The 20111-nt window shown below is 32.5% G+C and overlaps 6 protein-coding genes and 2 non-coding genes across 8 annotated transcripts; 3 read left to right on the top strand and 5 right to left on the bottom strand.

The window, feature by feature from the left end:
* Positions 1 to 473: 473 nt before the first annotated feature.
* Positions 474 to 1529, bottom strand: ERG26 (sterol-4-alpha-carboxylate 3-dehydrogenase (decarboxylating); the record flags this gene model as incomplete). Its single annotated transcript, XM_004180691.1, has 1 exon — positions 474 to 1529. One exon carries the CDS (start codon positions 1527 to 1529, stop codon positions 474 to 476), a length of 1056 nt encoding a protein of 351 aa, XP_004180739.1.
* A 2573-nt stretch (positions 1530 to 4102) lies between these two features.
* On the bottom strand, positions 4103 to 4176 carry TBLA0Etrna6I. Its single transcript has one exon. It is a non-coding gene; the product is annotated as a tRNA-Ile (tRNA).
* Positions 4177 to 7766: 3590 nt separating this feature from the next.
* On the top strand, positions 7767 to 8813 carry HIF1 (Hif1p; the record flags this gene model as incomplete). The annotated part of the gene is made up of 1 exon (XM_004180690.1): positions 7767 to 8813. One exon carries the CDS (start codon positions 7767 to 7769, stop codon positions 8811 to 8813), a length of 1047 nt encoding a protein of 348 aa, XP_004180738.1.
* Positions 8814 to 9234: 421 nt separating this feature from the next.
* POM33 (nucleoporin POM33) lies at positions 9235 to 9996 on the top strand (the record flags this gene model as incomplete). Its single annotated transcript, XM_004180689.1, has 1 exon — positions 9235 to 9996. One exon carries the CDS (start codon positions 9235 to 9237, stop codon positions 9994 to 9996), a length of 762 nt encoding a protein of 253 aa, XP_004180737.1.
* Positions 9997 to 10620: 624 nt separating this feature from the next.
* On the top strand, positions 10621 to 12540 carry SSA2 (Hsp70 family chaperone SSA2; the record flags this gene model as incomplete). The annotated part of the gene is made up of 1 exon (XM_004180688.1): positions 10621 to 12540. One exon carries the CDS (start codon positions 10621 to 10623, stop codon positions 12538 to 12540), a length of 1920 nt encoding a protein of 639 aa, XP_004180736.1.
* Positions 12541 to 13698: 1158 nt separating this feature from the next.
* TBLA0Etrna3P lies at positions 13699 to 13786 on the bottom strand. The gene is given in 2 exon segments: positions 13699 to 13735; positions 13750 to 13786. It is a non-coding gene; the product is annotated as a tRNA-Pro (tRNA).
* A 2249-nt stretch (positions 13787 to 16035) lies between these two features.
* HEM2 (porphobilinogen synthase HEM2) lies at positions 16036 to 17067 on the bottom strand (the record flags this gene model as incomplete). Its single annotated transcript, XM_004180687.1, has 1 exon — positions 16036 to 17067. The coding sequence occupies one exon, from the start codon at positions 17065 to 17067 to the stop codon at positions 16036 to 16038; it is 1032 nt and encodes a 343-aa protein (XP_004180735.1).
* Positions 17068 to 17777: 710 nt separating this feature from the next.
* CYS4 (cystathionine beta-synthase CYS4) lies at positions 17778 to 19298 on the bottom strand (the record flags this gene model as incomplete). The annotated part of the gene is made up of 1 exon (XM_004180686.1): positions 17778 to 19298. One exon carries the CDS (start codon positions 19296 to 19298, stop codon positions 17778 to 17780), a length of 1521 nt encoding a protein of 506 aa, XP_004180734.1.
* Positions 19299 to 20111: the final 813 nt, after the last annotated feature.

Raw genomic sequence — 20111 nt, 5'->3', positions numbered from 1 at the left:
TTATGGATAAAAAACGAAGTTTTAAACACTTTAGAACATAACTAACATTTTAAATATGGACTACAATATTATCTTTATGTAATAAAATTCTTCTAACATTCTCTACTTTTTTGTTTTAACCTTTGGGTATTTGAAAATATAAATATAGCAAATATTAAATTATTATCGAACTCAGTTCAAATCTATCAATAAGATGAAATTAGCACTAGTAAACACAATTATTTCTACAAATAAGGTATAATAGTCTGCATAAAACAGCTTCCTACAAATAAAAGATACATAATACAGTAAATGTTTTGCTCTATTTCCCTTATGTTGTCAGTAATAAACATGAAATTAAAAAAATATCGAAAATAGAATAAGGGGGAGCCATATATATTTGAAAGCACAGAATGTATAAAAGTAAATTAAAACTGTAATATTTGGTGAGGAGAAAAAAATTTTTTAAATAAAAAGGTAACAGAGCCTTATCTTTATTCTAATCCTTCATCCATCCATAATAGTGTTCTTCTAATACCTTCTTCAATATCTACATTAGGTTGATAGTCCAATAGTCTCTTAGCTTTTGATATGTTATGATAACGATACGCACACACAATTTTGACTCTAAATGGAGTTAGCCCAGGTTCTTTCCCAAGTAATTTTGAGAAGAATTCTGATAGATAGCCTGCTAAAATGGCAATTGGTCTTTTTAACACTATTATTCGTTTATCAATATGACCATCAGCTTTCCATACTGTTCTTGCTAAGGCCCAGAAATAAGAAGGAGTATCGTTAGTAATAAAAAATGACTCACCAGAGACTTTAGAACATGTCGTTTTATCTAGAAGCTTTTGGGTCGCAAGGACGTGACTATCAGCCACATTCCCAACATATGTCCAATCAAAAAGATTATTATTGTCTCCCACTTGAAATTTAGATTGGCCAAGTTTAGCTACTTGTCTCAATCCTGGTACTAATTGTCTATCACCTGGACCAAATATCCCTGCTGGCCTTAGAGCAATTGTATAGAAATTAGATTTTTCATCATTAGCTTCTAATACCATATTTTCTGCAATGGCCTTAGTTTCATTATAGGCATCCATAGGTACTTCTGGAATTGGCCAAGTCTCATCTCCATTATGTATATCTTGCCCATTAAATATAACACCAGCTGAGGATGTATATACAAATGCGCGAATTCCAAGTTTTTTCGAAATATCTAGTAAATTACGTGTCCCCTTAACATTAACTGTAGTATAAATGTGGGATTCTTGTCCATGTATTGGAGAAGCTGAATGAACTAAAACCTCACATTTTGATTTACGAATAATATCTTCGACCTCCTCAGGAGAAGTCAAATTACCCTTATGAAAATGAATATCTTTAGGATCAAAACTAAATTGTTTTAGATTAATTTTTCGAGGGATTGGTCTAATATCTAGGATATGGATTTCTGGTCTTGGTTGTAACGCATAATATTTATCAATTAGGTGTAAGCCTAAGAAACCTGATCCCCCTACTAATAGTACTGATGTGGGGCTAGTCATTTCTAATACAAATTGCTATTTAACCTAATTTCTCGAGAATTATTACAAAATTATAACCCAATATACTCCTATAAAGGAAGGGCTAAATAGACAAAAAGAAATCTATATTTATATTAGTGGCTATATTCATTTGATTGAAAAAAACCCTAAACGATTGTTACAACTATAAGATGGCTTCCCTAGAGCAGACTTTACCTCCGATAATTACCTCGCTTTCCAATGTACGAGCAAAAAACTAAACGAAATTTTAACCCGAGCATAAATAAACATTTTACCGCACCATACTTCATAGCTTAAAGTACAATAAGGGTCAAATAATGATTAAGATGAAAAGTTAAAGTATTAAGAAGAGCCCCTCTACACACATACATATATATATATATATTTTGGAGATTTCTTCATTAGTAAAATATTAGAGAAGCTGGAAGATTCCGTTTAAATTAAACTTGGCACGTTCATTTGATGAACGATATAACAATCCCTCTTTATCTTGCCTAAATATCTCTAAATAATTACAACTCTATAACGCTTGAAATGCTTTATTTTGAACTACTGATATCTGTTCACAGTTCCAGCAAAATCTGTGCATTTTTCCTAGTTTGGCAGAGGGGCAAAAATGACGTGTGCTACGGCGATGATGTGGGCCATCGCCCACTAGGGCACTTGGCTTCGGCGTCGTGCGGGGCTCGTAGGAAAAAACGATTTCTGCTTATTTAATTTTGACTAAACACCCCTCTTTACAACAAACGCGGACTTCTAAAATAGGCCATTATCTATGAGCTGATGCTGTTACAAATGTGTCTCAAACCTAATCAAGTATCCTGTAAATATTATCATTAAATAGTTTTTCATACTATCAATTCTGAATATGGATATTTCCGCCTTATTTTGACCTACCTACACTGCCATCGGATTAATAATCTTGATAATGGCAGATTAATAATTTTAATAATGGGTCAATAATTTATCTTTAATTTACAACTTGAGTTAGATATAGAACTCCGTCGATTTTGACCTATCAGAATCAAGAATGCAATTTTTTTTGTCGATCTATACGTAACCCTTAATTTTTGATAGTCCGAATATCTCCACATGCTGTGGGGCTCTACTATAGATGATGAGTCAAAGTAAGATAATGAAATCTTCCGAGTTCGGAGCATTGCTAAAATTTTTTGAATGCTCTTGGACTATAAAACACTAATGGAATTTGAATTTGAGAGTTATGCCAGCTCTTTTTAATGTCTAGTGTTTCCATATAATCATTCTCAAATTGAATAACAATCAGATCACTCAAATAATACACGTGATTTACATAACATTAGCTGCTTCTACTACTTATACCTTCAAACTAATACTGTACCAAATAAAATGTGGTTTTCTAATATGATATTTGAATTTTATGAAGCTACATCAGATGATGATATTGAATGTTTTGATGATATTATGCTCGTATATTTAAACCCGTAATACATGAAACATGCATATTTAATTACATACACCAAACGTCATTACTTCAAGTGAGCAACTCCTGTACGCAGGAATAACATAGCATTCGCATTATTTAAATCTTTTATATATTCAACTATAACTTTATATTTCAGTGATATATTTATATATCTTTTTTATTGCATACATATTTTAAACATTCTTCAAAAATACTAAATAACTTTTTTTAAAGTTGCTTTTAAATAATACATTTAAACACAGTCAAATTACTTACACTAGCATCGATATGTACAAATTTGTTATCTCAGGCCACTTATATTAATTTACAGAGATCCTCATAAATGGATTGAAAATATTTAAGATGCTTCCATTAAATTGATGAAAGAATTTATATTCTTTTTGAGGTACTTTTTTTTGCAAGTTCAATTATCACTTCATTTCCGAACCATTTTCTACGAATATCCTGTAACAATAATATTAATTAAATTGAAGACTAACCAAATTAATAGGTAATTTAAATATTACCATCTGCCACCACCGCACGAATAATCCGAGATGATCCGAGAATGATCTGTAGATATTCCGACACTTTGAACGTAATTATTTACTAAAACAGAAATAAGGTTAAAACAATATCCTTACCAAAGGCTAAAGTTTCTTCGTCACGAGTAAAATTCAGAAAGAGTAGCTAATAATCATATACAAGATATAATAAGCTATACTAGAAGAATGTTGTTTCAATATTTAGAGAAAGACAGACAGAAAGTAAGCTGTCATCCAGATTATTATTATTTTAACAAAATTCTTTATCGTTGTATTACTGTCATATTATATAATCAACATTGCATATTTAATTAGAACTATTCTATTATTCAGTCTAGTCAATGATACAAGTGTAAATTCAAAATTAGCATCTCAGAGCTAAATACTTTAACTATTTAAAAATATACCCAATACATGCCCGTAAATATTCTGAACTGGTTCTCAAGTCCTAAAGAACCTAACTACCACATTGAATGAAAAAAAAATAAGGACTATATCTCTTAGTTCACAATTGAGGTGTCTTAAATAATGTGACTTTCTGTTTCAAAATATCACGTGCAACTTACCACAGCGTGCCAAAAAATTGGTTCCTAGCGGGATCGAACCGCTGATCCCCGCGTTATTAGCACGATGCCTTAACCAACTGGGCCAAGGAACCAAAGATCTTACGTTTTTGTTGTAAAACCATCTAGGTCCTGTCGCCTTTCACGTAATAAGTACAAGAGAAGTATATTAGGAGCATGTATAGATCAATATACTATTATATACGATATATAGAGGGGCAAAGTGGAGATATAATAATCTAATGTAATACAACCTGTAACTACTGATCTCAGTGCCATCCGAACTCTGAAACACCATCCTTGTACTGTCAGTCTCGTATTACAACAGTTTTTGTAGTATTAAATATAGAGTGTGGATCGAAATAACTTGGTTCTTTTATCTATCCAGAATATATATAACTATAGATAAAGGCTAGATGCTGGAATATGATTATATCATTTTCTATTAACTGGTAAAATACTTTTTATCACTTGACTTATCGTTTAAAATGTGTTTTTCTGTTTATATCGAAAAACACTATTTAAGAAATATATTCATTTTAATTATATAGTATAATTAAAATGAATTAATCGTCTTTACATCTTAAACACTGTATAACAATGTCTAACTCTCTTGAATCCCAGTAGTTAGAATACAAATTTTTTTGTTATATTTCAGATTGTATTTAGATCAGAAAAATCTTATGCTCAAAATATGTAACCTACAGACAAGGGTTAGACATAGGTTTGAATCGGGCTAGTTTATATACAAGTTGAACTGGCATGCTAGAATCATGCAAACTGGACGAAGTGCTCATATATGTCGTAGGCACGCAGTGTTTTAGGTTGGAGTTAAAAACACGAGTCATGTGTCTTTGCTGACACATTACTTATTGTTAGAATACAACCTTTTTTTCAAAAACAAAAAGTAGATATAATACTTGAAAACAATGTTTTTTTTTCATCTTAAAACACAATTTTCAAAATAATTTCCAGTACTACTTGTATTACAGAACCTCTGGAATAAGTTCTTAACTAATATTATATAACTCTAAAGCCTACTAATTTAAAAACTTTCATATCATAATTTAGAAAACTTTAACAGCTGAATAATAACTACTTAACTTCAAATTAATGTACATACTATTACACAAATCAATGAAGTGGAGTAGACTAACATCAAGGTATATTACCACCAATTAGGTAATCAACGATATAACTTTTAAAGCATAATTTTCTAGTTTTAAATAACCTGTTGATATTTTACCGATGGTGTGCTAGATATATGATTAACTGTAATACCATAATAAAAAGACAATAAAAATAAAAGCTTCATTAGTTTGGGGAGACAACATCCCTTCTCAGACTTTTTCTTTTTCTTTTTCTTTTCTTCTTTTATATTTATTTATCAAAAAGTTAAAACTAGTTTTATTAATGAAGTAGATACATCTTAACTACCAACAATTGCTGGGAAATAATATAATTATTTTTCTAATTATTTCTTAGAAAGAAACTTTTATTAAGTGTATAATTTTTACATGCCTACTTTGGTTTATATTTAAGGTATTAGTTAGGTAAGGTGAATGTATTTTAGGGTTAAAGAACATTTATGAATGGTGCTTATTTTATTTTACTATATAATGAGCATATTTTGTAAATAAATATAGTTGTTAATATAGTATGTAAAAGAAGTAATCCAATATTACATCAAAAACACCATTATTAAATAATGTCAGGTTCTTTCAAATTCCAGTCAAAATATCATATACTTTACGTTCATTCTCTCTTTTACGAACTACAGATAATTGTGGTTTAAAAGAAACGTTACTGGCATCCCGTATTTATTAGCTACAATTATAAGTTAAAGAGTCAATTATTAACCTTATTTTAGTGCTTTTCTTTATATAGTTCCCAGGTTTAGGTTCAATTTTTGCTGAAAACTTATATACACTACTTAGGAGCTGGTTAAGTTTTACTATTTTATAGGTCATTAGGTATTATCAAATTTAGTACTCAAAGACGTATCATTTAACAAATAATTAGTTTATCTTGAGTTTCCTCTTAAATTATTACTTTAAAGTTATTTTGACTATTTCGTTGAATATTTTTTTTATAGTAAAAATAATCTTATCTATATATTATTCTAAGTTAAGATACCTTAGAAAATGAAATGTTTATACCCATATTTCCCACAACAAAAATATAAATTCAGCAACCTACGGTATACTAATACGATGTGAATGCTTACAGATACTAGTCAAACTACTCGTGCTATTACATTATTTGCATTTTTGTTGATGGTAAACTTAGATTAAATATATAGTTTTAAATATACAAATATACATATATGCCGGATCTTCCCATAAATTCTTAAAAGAAATAAAAAGAAATAAGTAGATCTTAATTCTACATATGAATTTTACATACTTAGCTAATAAGATTAAATGTGAATAAAGCAAAGTATTTAAAGCCAGAAGTAGATCTCTTAGTATAGTACTTTTTTATGAAGTACTGATCATGTAGTTACTTGTTTTGCAAAATACTTCATAAAACTTTACTTTGTCTAATTTTAAGATTGAAGTAGGGCCATTATGAAGAAATCTAATATTACATTGGCTTTTATATATCCATTACAAATCAAAGAGTGTTAACATTGTAAAATTGAAATCAATGTAATATAAAATATTGAATAAATTGATTAATAAATTCTGGACAATATTTGTTACATTTAATAGATAGTACAAGACAAAAATTTATTGGTCATGCTGAAATACTTAATCTAAGAATAAAATACGCCTTCTATGCATAATTTATTATTATTTCACCAGAATAGTATTATATTAACTATATTAGTTTAATTTTTCTGTGATGACATCATAGAGTCAAGAACTTTATAGATTTACAATCTGACAACTAGCAACTTCTTTAAGATTCTTATTTTTTCGTTAATTTTATTGATATGTTTAGTATCAGATTATATCAAAATTATGAAACTTCGTAAGAAAAACTTTGACAGCTAATTTAAGTAGAATAGGCATCATATTTTCATTTAGAATAAAAAAGAAATTCTTAGGATTAAAGGTAGCCGATTATTTCCTTTGCATGTGTAACTAAACTTCCAAGTAGGATAATATTTTTATATATGTGCGATGAGCTAGAATATTGTACCAATCATATTGAAAGATTAAATTCAATAACTCAATATATGATTTATAAAGCAAATTTTTACAGGGCATGATTAATTATGATAGGGAAGCATTTAAAGGGCATCGTACCAGGCACCATACTTTCACGTTAAATAATTTTATCTAGTTGTAACTTTCAACTGATATTTCTTTTTCATGTAGATATATATAACTCAAAAATTAAAAAAAAAGATGATTATAATGCAAATCAAGAATGGTTTTGATATAAACGTTGAAGGATATTAGTAAAATGTTAATATTAGGCTGGCTTTAAACTAGAAGGTTCTCTATTTTCGAAAACTTAATAACTTGAAATTGCAACGCGTTTAGGAATTCTTAACTAGTACGCGTAAAAATATTGTGAGGAAATAAGAAAAAAAATTACATTAAGATACAACTTTCTTGATCTAAATAGCATCTAAACATACATGTCCTTATTTAACGCATTATCATTGAAATTTAGATACACGGGCTAAAATATCTTCACTAATCATTTATTTACTTCAATACAAGAATTGACTATGTCTTCCACTAATAAACGATTTTTGGTAGATGCTGCAAAATACACTGCAACTAAAAACTACTATGAAGCAGCTAGGTCATACGGTATGCTGTTAGATTCCGAGGATTCAAATATGCTAAATCCAGATCATTTAATGTTATTTGCAAAATCATTATTTAAGTTAGGACTAGATAAAGATCAGATGTTCAATGAAGATGAAAATAATGAGGAAAGTGGAGATGATAAAGATGACGAAGGAGATGACAGTGATATAGATGATAGATACAACTCCCAAAGCCATCTAACAGCTGGGATTGAAGTTAGTTCTAACATTCAATTAGATACTACTCTATATCAGTTTGATTTAGAAGAAGAAGATATAGAAGAGCAGAAAAAAGATGGTAATAATCAAAATGATAGCAACAAAGGGGCAGAACAAGAAAAAGAAGATAATTCTAACATTAGTGAGGAATATGAGGAGCAAGGAAATCAGGAAGATGCAAGTGATCACTTTGTTGACTTGGCAGAAGGAAATATTTTTGAAAATGCATTATACGTTGCGGAGATCGCCCAATCTATTTTTGAATCTACCCATAATAACCATTCTATTGGCCCACTGCTTAATTTGATGGGTGACATATATCAAGAACTTGAATCCTTTGAAGATGCCGTTAAATCTTACAAAAAAGCCATTGAATTGCAAAGAGATAACCAGCTAGCAATTGCTGAAAGTTACATAAAAATGGCCCATGCTTTAAGATGGGCCACTGACAAAGAAATACCGCCAAAAAGGAGAAATTTGTATTTGAAAAATGCGAAAAATACGATTCTCAAAGTTCTCAAGCCTGTAGAAGGTGAAAATTCCATAGATGACGATATCAAGGCTCATTTAAAGGATAACTTAATACAAATTAAACAAGACATCAACCATAATAATAATCCAAACATGGATGGTAATATGTCTATCTTACAGGCTGCTTTTCGAGATTCCATGGCTAATACCACAGTGAATGATTTATCGACGTTGGTAAAAAAACCGAAGAATAAGAAGAGCAAGCATAAATAATTGGACGACTAATAACCAATTTATTACTTTTATCAAATTATGTAGTTACAGGTAGAATCCTACCAACAGTCAATTGCATGCCACTCTACATGGATAGGATTTATTATATCTATTATGTAGATAATATATAAGTATCTGCGACTATTTCGATGAGATTGCCATTTTCCCGACCTCCTTTATGTTCTGGAATTTAAAATTTTTTATCCGTTACTCTTTAGTTTCCTAATCAATTCAGATTCCCTAAATAACCCACTCACATACATAACATACATTTCGGGATATCTAAAGAAAAAAAATTAATAAGGAATCTGCATAATTAAAAAAACTAGGTTTGGCTGCCAGATAAGAAATATTCTAAAACTCATAATACTTTAATCACTACAAATAGAACTTCAACCACCGTTACAATTGCTAAATTGATATGGTAAAGTCTTCTATCCCTCCTAAGAGTCGTCCAGTCTCTGAAATTCTTAAATCATTACAATTCTGCTGGTTTCTGGGACATGCCTTAGTTTTAATATGCTCCACATTGTACACAGTTTTAGGATTTTCAAGCCTGTATTATGTCTCCTTATTGGGTGTAATTGAGAGTTTTGGTATAATTACCTATCAGCATTTTATTCTGCACAAGAATAAGATTACGTTTAATTCCGTTGCTCGTAACGACAATGCACAATATTTAGGATTAGCACTATTGTGGTTGTTTACTTCAAGATTTCCATTTGCACTAGTACCATATTTTATGTTTTCGTTATTTCATGGATTGATCTACTTAAAAACTACTTTATTACCCCACGTTTGCAAATGGAATTCAACTAATAGTAAGACTGTCAGGGAGATATCTACATTTGTACATACCTATAATGATCGTTGTATGCACTACGTTGGTGTTACAGAACTCTTTATTTTAGTTTTAGCAATTTTGCGTGCTATCTTATGGTTCCCAAATTCATGGATGGTATTGATATTTTATTCAATTTTTATGAAATTAAAATATGAATCATCTAAATATACCAAGGCAGCTTTTGCTCAATGGAGGGTACGTCTTGATGGACTAATTGCTCATCCATCAGTGCCACTCCCCGTCAAACAAATGTATACTAATGCCAAACTTTTATTAACTCGTGTTGCCAGTCATAACATCACTACTGAACTAAAGTTAAATAGTTCCAAGAGTCATTAAAGGTAAAATACGACTTCGTCACAATAATTCTAATAGTTAATATACATATAGATATAGTAAAATCTATTTTTACCCGTATATAGCAAACTAAATACAATTGTTAATTGCTTATCATCTTAATAGTGAAGCTATCAACACGAGCCAATGACTGACATTATTTGAGAAAGATCACAATGAATACCTGAAAAATCTTTTGTTTTAAGGCTACCTCTAATTCAAACTTTGTATTACAAAAGAAATACGCCTCTATGAAAATCTACATATTTGCACGTGCAATTTAAGAATCGATTTTTCGAGAATTTTCCAGCGCCGCTTTTCTTTATTATAACTAAATTTTGTGGAATTTCATAGAAACTTTTTTACGAAGAATCTGTCCGAAACCGGTAATTTGAAAAGTTCCATCGAATCTTCCAGAATCTTTTCTAGCCTAGACAAATTTCAAGAGATTTCCAATTTTTGTTCATCCCTTCGAATATTTGAGATATATAAATGCTTGAAAATCTCTATTTAAAGATTAGATTGATTTTGGATATTCATTTGTCAGAAAACAACCCTTTTATTCCATTTCCCGTCTTTTCGAAGAGGTTAAGAATAAGACTTATTCTGCTATAACTGTAAAAAAAAATGTCTAAAGCTGTTGGTATTGATTTAGGTACTACCTATTCCTGTGTTGCCCACTTTTCTAATGATAGAGTTGATATTATCGCCAATGATCAAGGTAACAGAACCACTCCATCTTTCGTTGCCTTTACTGACACTGAAAGATTAATTGGTGATGCTGCTAAGAACCAAGCTGCCATGAACCCATCTAACACCGTTTTTGACGCTAAGCGTTTGATTGGTAGAAACTTCTCTGACCATGAAGTCCAAGGTGATATGAAACATTTCCCATTCAAGGTTGTTGACATTGATGGTAAGCCACAAATCACCGTTGAATACAAGGGTGAAAAGAAGACCTTCACTCCTGAACAAATCTCTTCCATGGTCTTAGGTAAGATGAAGGAAACTGCCGAATCTTACTTGGGTTGCAAGGTTAACGATGCTGTCGTTACCGTTCCAGCTTATTTCAATGACTCTCAAAGACAAGCTACCAAGGATGCTGGTACTATTGCTGGTTTGAATGTTTTAAGAATCATTAACGAACCAACTGCTGCCGCCATTGCTTACGGTTTGGACAAGAAAGGCCATGAAGAAAATGTTTTGATTTTCGATTTAGGTGGTGGTACTTTCGATGTTTCCTTATTATCCATTGAAGAAGGTATCTTCGAAGTTAGAGCTACTGCTGGTGACACCCATTTAGGTGGTGAAGATTTCGATAACAGATTGGTCAATCACTTCGTTCAAGAATTCAAGAGAAAGAACAAGAAGGATTTAACCACTAACCAAAGAGCTTTGAGAAGATTAAGAACTGCTTGTGAAAGAGCTAAGAGAACTTTATCTTCTTCTGCCCAAACTTCTATTGAAATTGACTCCTTATTCGAAGGTATTGATTTCTACACTTCCATTACCAGAGCCAGATTCGAAGAATTATGTGCTGATTTATTCAGATCTACTATTGATCCAGTTGAAAAGGTTTTAAGAGATGCTAAATTAGACAAATCTGCTGTTCACGAAATTGTTTTGGTCGGTGGTTCTACCAGAATTCCAAAGGTTCAAAAATTAGTTGCTGATTACTTCAACGGTAAGGAACCAAACAGATCTATTAACCCAGATGAAGCTGTTGCTTATGGTGCTGCTGTCCAAGCTGCTATTTTGACTGGTGATGAATCTTCTAAGACTCAAGATTTATTGTTATTGGATGTTGCTCCATTATCCTTAGGTATTGAAACTGCTGGTGGTGTTATGACTAAGTTAATTCCAAGAAACTCTACTATTCCAACCAAGAAATCTGAAGTCTTCTCTACATATGCTGACAACCAACCAGGTGTCTTGATTCAAGTCTTCGAAGGTGAAAGAGCTAAGACTAAGGACAACAACTTATTAGGTAAGTTCGAATTATCTGGTATTCCACCAGCTCCAAGAGGTGTCCCACAAATTGAAGTTACTTTCGATATTGATGCCAATGGTATCTTAAACGTTTCTGCCGTTGAAAAGGGTACCGGTAAGTCCTCTAAGATTACCATTACCAACGATAAGGGTAGATTATCTAAGGACGATATTGAAAAGATGGTTGCTGAAGCCGAAAAATTCAAGGAAGAAGATGAAAAAGAAACTGAAAGAATCCAATCTAAGAATCAATTAGAATCTATTGCTTACTCTTTAAAACAATCTGTCGGTGAAGCTGGTGACAAATTAGATGAAGCTGATAAGGAAGCTGTTACTAAGAAAGCTGACGAAGTTATCTCTTGGATGGACAGCAACCAAACTGCTTCTAAAGAAGAATTCGATGATATGTTGAAGGACTTACAAAGCGTTGCTAACCCAATCATGACAAAATTATATCAAGCCGGTGGTGCTCCAGGTGGCGCTGCTCCAGGTGGTTTCCCAGGCGGTGCTCCACCAGCCCCAGATGCTGAAGGTCCAACTGTTGAAGAAGTTGATTAATTTATTTAATCATTAATTGATGTCTTTTATTTTTCATTGATAGATACTTCTTATGTTTATTATTCTATATAGTCATTTATTTACTATTTATTCTTTCACATTGTGTAATAATTAAATTTATTTTATAAATTTTTAAAGTTTACGTTTCAATATACCAACAAGCTAAGACTTTGATAAACACCTTAATAGAGACAGATAGGAAATTGGGAAGCCAGACCAATAAGTCATATTTATATATTATGCAGCACGCAAAGCAATCCATTAATTAAACATTGTTTCTTACAAAATATATCTTTATACCAAGAGTAATCTGCCTTAATCGTTCTTAACTCGTAATAAAATTATTCATTTTTAACATTTAATATTAAATATTAGTGCTGGACGGAGGAATTAATGTACACTAAATGGTAAATAACCTAGGAAATTGCTACATTAGTCTCAAACAAATACTTTTTTATATAAAACATAATATTACTATAGCCGTACCGAAGTTTAACTTATACATTCACATAACTTTCTGTTACACCAATATTCAAAGCTGTATTATAGGTTGTTCCTTCTAGATGTTATGTAGTATATGCATCAGATGGACTAAAAATAAGCATACTTGACCACATATATTAGTAATATATTTGAACTTGAAACATAAGCTAAAAGAGAAATTTCAACACGAAAAATTTTGATAGAGATTGTAATAAGTCAAGGTGTAGCCGAAATACATTCATCTTATTAGTAAGGATATAAAATAACTTTAGCATAACTTAGAGTTTGATAAAGAAAATATATTAATTATATCTATTAGTTTAAAAAAAGATCATGACAAATGAGAGGTCAGCTTCAAATAAAATATGTAACCGTTATATTCTTCGTAATTAACGTTTGGTTCACTTTCACGTGATTTTAACCAAATATTTTTAAAAAAGTGTCACGTAGTGCGAGCTACTTTAGTCACGTGTATAAATCAGGATCACGTGATAACGGAATGAATATGTTAATTAACAAGTAAGTGAATCATGAATATAAATCCTATTTAAGAATCTAAAGCTAAAAGAATAAACTAGAGTGTTAAGGTAGAACAAAGAAGAAAGAACCAGAAAACAAAAGGATATACTACTGGAAGTAGCAAAGCTTAAAATTGTTACAGTTACAAAAAGAAAAGGGGCGAGCTGGGAATTGAACCCAGGGCCTCTCGCATACTTGTGTTAAACAACCCAAAGCGAGAATCATACCACTAGACCACACGCCCGTTTCTGTTTTTTGTTGTAGACGAGATTGACTTTATACTCATCTACAAGTTGCTAACTAGAAATTATACATAACACTGAGCAACTGTTAGTTGCATACCTGTGAATATCGGTTCGATGCATAATCTCTACTAGTTAGCCAGCATTACTTAAACTGTGCACTCCTACCCTTGTAAGTAAGTTTACAAACAGTCCAATTAAAGTAAAATGGGAAAGCTGGCGTTGACCTTTGAAAAGTATTTAAAGGCCAGCTTTTCCAGACTTAAGACACAAATTTATAGTTCTTATATATAGTTATTTAGTTTAAAAAGAACAACAATTATATCCGTAAGTTCGAAGGATTAACTGGTATTAAGTTAATAAGATTGTTAAGTTAAGTTTTGGTAGTTACTCTTTAAGTGTATCGTACTCCTAAGTTGGTTTACAACATTTTTCGTTGTAATACGAGACTAGCAGGACGTGGGTGATGTTTCAGAGTTCGGATGGTACTGAGATCAGTAGCTACAGGTTGTATTACACAAGATTATTGTATCTCCCCTTGGTCCTTCTCTATATGGTATATAGTAGCATATCGATCTATACATGCTCCTTATATACACCTTTGGAAATGGACAGTTCTGGGTGTATAGTTACAAGATACGGTACACTCATTGAAACCTGGGTGTCATTCTTACTAATAGGTGTTCGAGATGAACCGGAAGTGTGTGCAGATTCAGTGGTTACAGTTGATGTTCCACGCCTGCTGAATAGTTGTTTCTCAGCTGTGGTCAGCTGATCTGTCCTCTCTCGAGGCTTCTCTTGTACCGATTTCTTGTAAGTATTACATGAAAGGTGACGGCGCTTAGATGGTTTTACAACAATTTTTTGTAGAAAACTATTATTATTAATAATCAAAGAATCAAATTATTGAATCTATTAATACAATAAAGAGTCTGCAGTACGGTAATATATTGCTTCCACTTCAATATATAATGGTCACATCACACTGAAGCTATGCCAGATAATATCAACATGGAATAAACATGACAGGAGAATTCTGTACTACTACAATAATCCTCTGACATTGCATTATACAATATGTCCTCTTCACTGTGTAAGATTCTCATTAACACAGTACCTTTTCTATTTATCAAATATATATAAAATACCATCTCATCATTAAAAAGTTTGTAGCTTCTGTAGTTTGTTATAGATCATTTTATGGTCCAAATGTGCCAGTTTATTTTTGTGAGTCCAAAAATACAATAACTTGGTTAACGGTTGGATTTCTGCTTTAAACTAATATCATTTATTAAGCGTTATATTCATAAGCTAGGCTAGAGCATACTGTAAGTTTATCATTTGAACTTCATATTTTCTCTGATACATTGGTATGTACTTATAAGTCCATAATATATAGAAAACATAAATGATAAAGCAAATTATTGTCGCCAAAAAAGTTTAAAAAAATAATAAGAAAAGTGTCATTTAAAACTGATTTGAAATTTGAGAAGGGAGCTTGTAAAAAATTATGACAGATCGATCATATGTGATAAGACATACTCAATACTCAAAGCTTGTCGTTAGATTTGAAAAAAAATGGATAATGTTGGATAAGGTATCATAACTTCAAAATTCTACTATGGGCCAAACAATATACTACTCGAACCACTTGGCAACGAACTGTTCTTTTCTAACTTAGTTGCTATCTATTTCAAAGAAACCTATTGCTTTTCCATGGAATAGAAATTATAATTTGAATAGACATGAGAATTACCTAGAAAAATGTCAAATTTACAACAAATTATGGTATTTACTACATTACCTAAACCGAATGACATAAAAGTCTACTAGTATGATGCTCAGAGTATACAGCAAGAGAAAATAACATAAAAGATTTACCACAAGCTGTAAGTAAATGACCTATAAATGAAGCTAAAAATGTATCGTTAGGAGAAGAAACTCACTATTTAAATCTTACTTATTCTCTTATTCTACAATACCTTGTTTTTTAAGTAGTAAAGGCTAACATAAAAATTAACATCTTTTTATGTGAATGTAAACTTTAGCTTGAGTATAAAAAATTGTATATATAACATAAGACAGAATTATAGATATACCCTGTATATATATACACAACAGAATATATCTCAACTGTGGAACATAAAACTACTATTTTTTCCTTGAATGTTCCATGGCATATATTACAATACATATATACATACATACATATATATATAGCATAAATAACACTAATAAATTTATTTTTTCTTTAAAGTTCATCATCATCCAACCAATCTAAAAATTCTGGAGTAAAATAAGAAATGATTAAACCGGCACCAGCTCTTAATAGCCCCATATGAGATTCAAAAGCGATTTGTTTCAATTGGACCACACCCTTTTCAGCAGCTGCATGTAGCATTGCATATTCACCGCTAACATGATAAGCACATAGCGGGACATCTTTACATTGAGTTGAAGCATCTGAAATGATATCCAAGTAAAAAGTAGAAGGTTTAACAATGATACCATCGGCACCTTCAGTTAAATCTCTTTCAATTGCACGATGAGCCAACCCTTTAGCGGAAGATGGTAATTGATAACATTTTCTATCACCACTTGATGGAGAACTACATGCAGCATCACGGAATGGACCATATAAATCAGCACTAAATTTAGCAGAATATGACATGATAAAAGTCTTATGGGCCAAGTTTTCCTTTAATAAAGCTTGCTTTATAGCAAAGATACGCCCATCAATCATATCACTCGGAGCCACTGAATGAGCACCAGCACGAGCATAATTTGTGGCTACAGCAGCAATTCTTTGCACAGAACGTTTACGATCAATTGTACCATCTGGGAATAAAATACCACAATGGCCATGTGAAGTGTACTCACATAAACAGACATCTGTCATGACGTATAGGGATGGGAAACTTTCACGTAGCATTCTAATTGCACGAATGACTGGACCATTTGGATCATCAGCAGCTGTACCAATTGGATCTTTGATACCTGGGGCTAATGGTACACCAAACAATATGACGGAACGCAACCCTTTCTTTATCAATGATTCTACGTATGGCTTCAAAGTATTTAACCCGTAACGATTAATATTTGGCAAAGATTCAATGGCAGTAACTTCATCATCAATGTCTGAAACGAATAAAGGGTAAATGAACATATTTTTATGCAATTGTCTTTCTGATTGCCATTCACGTAGCAATGGATGGTTATAACCACCAGCAAGAATTGAAGTGACTGGTGGATCTTGAGTCTCTATAAATTCAGCAGAATGCATTATGAAGAGGGCAGCCTAGGGTGTTAATATTACTGTGAATCAAAAAAAAAATAAAACTATTTACAATTATGCTTATGATATAATAGTAATATGCATGGATTAATCAACCAACACCAAACGAATGAAGAGGAATTGGGAGAAAGAATTGATAAATTATTTTATTTTTTTTTGCCAATTTTTAGTTCAATTATGTTCCTATTATATATTTATGTATTTGGTTGCTTATGTGATTGCATTATTAGTGAGTATGTATGTATATAATTTTTCACTATGGCCTAGTGAGCAAGATTAGGTTGTGCGTTGTTTTCTGTGATAGGACGAAGGTGTGTGCTTTTGGGCTGAGTAACCCAGAGCGGGATTTTGCCGTACAGAGAAAAATTCCGTAGTAAACGAGTATTTGGCACAGCATGTGGGCCAGACTGCCGCGTGGCCAGCGTGAGTTTTTCAGTGATTGGAAGAGCCAAGTGGATAGCGAGAATGTTTCCTGAAGTGGCTAGGGGCACTACGGCTTGACACGTGAACGTGTGCCAAGAATAGAGTTGAAAGTGTCAAAAGAAAGTAATTTTACAGAATAGGATAAAAGTATATATAGATATATAATTTACAAATTAATAACTTAGAAGAAGTTAAATTTTTTATTTTTTTAATATTAAAAAAATAAAAATAAAAATAAAAATAAAAATTAAAACAAAGATTAGAAGTGTGAGCGATTAAGCCAAGAAATCCAATAGATCGACCTTTGTGACGATATGGACTGGTTTCATGCTGGAATCGGTGATGATGGCAGAAGAGTTTCTTTCAAAGAACTCGTTCAATTCATGCAATCTTGTGGTGGTACTGAAGTTGACGAACTTCTTCTTACCGGATTTGTTTTCGTTATAAGAGGAGATTTCATCAAAGTTGTTTAATTTTTTGAAATCGAAGTACATACCTTCGATGCTGTCTTTCTTGGTCTTACCATTGGATAAGCCCTTTAATAATTGTGATAAAGTGACTAACCCGCGTAATTTACCTTCGGCACTCAAGACTGGTAATTGATCAAAACTGTTATCCTTTAGGATCTTGACGACAGAGTCGATTGTGGCGTTATCTCTAACAGAAATGACTGGTTTTAAATTCAAATCTTTAACAGTGGCGTTCTTGAAGACATCGTTTTCAGCAGTAGTCTTGGATGCAGAAACAATTTCTCTCTTCATACCGGAGAAATCGAAACGAGACAAGACTTCGTCGTCCCATAAACCATTAGTCTTCAACCATTGGTCATCGGCGAATTTGGTCAAGTAAGATCTGATGGAATCTGGGAAGATGACGACAATGACATCATCTTCGGTCAATTCAGGGTGTTCCTTACAATATTCAACCAAGGCGGTGAAGGCAGAACCAGAAGAACCACCAACTAACATACCTTCGTTAGCAATAACTTGACGGGCATATTTGAAAGCTGGCTTATCAGTAGTCTTGTACCAAACATCAACCAAAGAACGGTCCAAGACGTTTGGAATGAAATCATAACCAATACCTTCGACTTTATATTCAGCCAAATCGGTTTCATTCAATTTAGCAGGTTGGGCCAAGATAGAACCTTCTGGATCAGCACCAACAATTTTAATCTTTGGGTTTTGTTCTTTCAAATATTTAGCAATACCAGAGATGGTACCACCAGTACCAGCACCGGCAATAACAGCATTCAATTTTTCGTATTTTTTCAATTCTTGTAATTGTTCTTTGATTTCTCTACCGGTACCTTCGTAATGGGCAAATGGGTTTTGCATGTTATTATATTGATCTAAAATGATGGCACCCGGGATTTCCTTTTCTAATTTCTTGGCAACACCGATATGAGATTCTGGAGAATCCCAAGCGGCTTGGGTAGGAGTTCTGATGATTTCAGCACCCAAGGCTTTCAAGACAGACACTTTTTCATTGGACATCTTTTCTGGTAAAGTGATGATGGTTCTGTAACCTTTGATGGCACCAATTAAAGCCAAACCAATACCAGTGTTACCTGAAGTTGGTTCAATTAAAGTGGATCTGCTTGGGTCAATGATACCTCTGGCTTCAGCATCTTCAATCATATATTTGGCAATACGGTCCTTGATGGAACCACCTGGGTTATACAATTCCAATTTGGCATAGATCTTTGGTCTGATACCGTAAGCCTTTGGAACCTTTTTCAATTCAATTAATGGGGTATTACCGACCAAATCAATAACGTTATGTCTGGAATCCATGATGTATGTGTTTGAATGACGATATTCTTTTTAAATTGTCGAACTAAAAACAAACAAACAAGAAAATATGCATTAAACATAGACATTAAAATAATAAAGGAATATATATAGATATATATATATATATATATGTATGTACATATCTGTGTGATTACAGATTTGTCTGTGGAAAATTTTGCTGCTAATACGACAGCGACAGTTATTACTAGAAAATTCACAAGAGCTCATTGTGATTAGTGTATGGTGATGCACTTCTACTGTGTTGTGTATTGTGTAGTCAGTCTATCTATGCTTGGCGATAAACTTGCTTCTGCTTATTCATTCGCGTAATGGGCATATGAAAAAAAAAACGCATCGATGATATTCACACAAAATAGAGAAAATGCCGTAAATCTGGAATTTTTTTTAACGCCACAGAGTGCCCTGTGGCACCTAAAGTCACGTGCCACTGTGGAAAGATGCCGCGAATGCCGCGAATGACGCACGTGCCGCGACACAAATTGTACAGCTGTGGAAGACGGAAATTCAATTTATGCTGCTGGGCAAATTGTGGCAGGCGCCGCACATGCCGTCGCTGCGGCAGCGTGGGCGGCTACAGGCGATAAAAAAGAACCGAACAATATTAGAGCCGAAAAGGTTTGAGATTCAGTAAGGAATGCTGGTGGGGGTGACTAAATGGCACGTGCACACGTGGCAGAATGCAAGCCCCGCAATGTAGTAGCACGTGATGTCAGGGACTGGCCAGAATGGAGGGCCATTTGAAAAAAGCTCTTCCGTGGAAATATGCTTTTGTAAGTTCTTCGGAGAACTAAC

This window comes from Henningerozyma blattae, chromosome 5 (genome assembly GCF_000315915.1).
Source record: "Henningerozyma blattae CBS 6284 chromosome 5, complete genome".
Taxonomy (NCBI): Eukaryota; Fungi; Ascomycota; class Saccharomycetes; order Saccharomycetales; family Saccharomycetaceae; genus Henningerozyma; species Henningerozyma blattae.
Note: the sequence above shows the minus strand (reverse complement) of the source record. Positions and strands in the feature narration are given on the sequence as shown.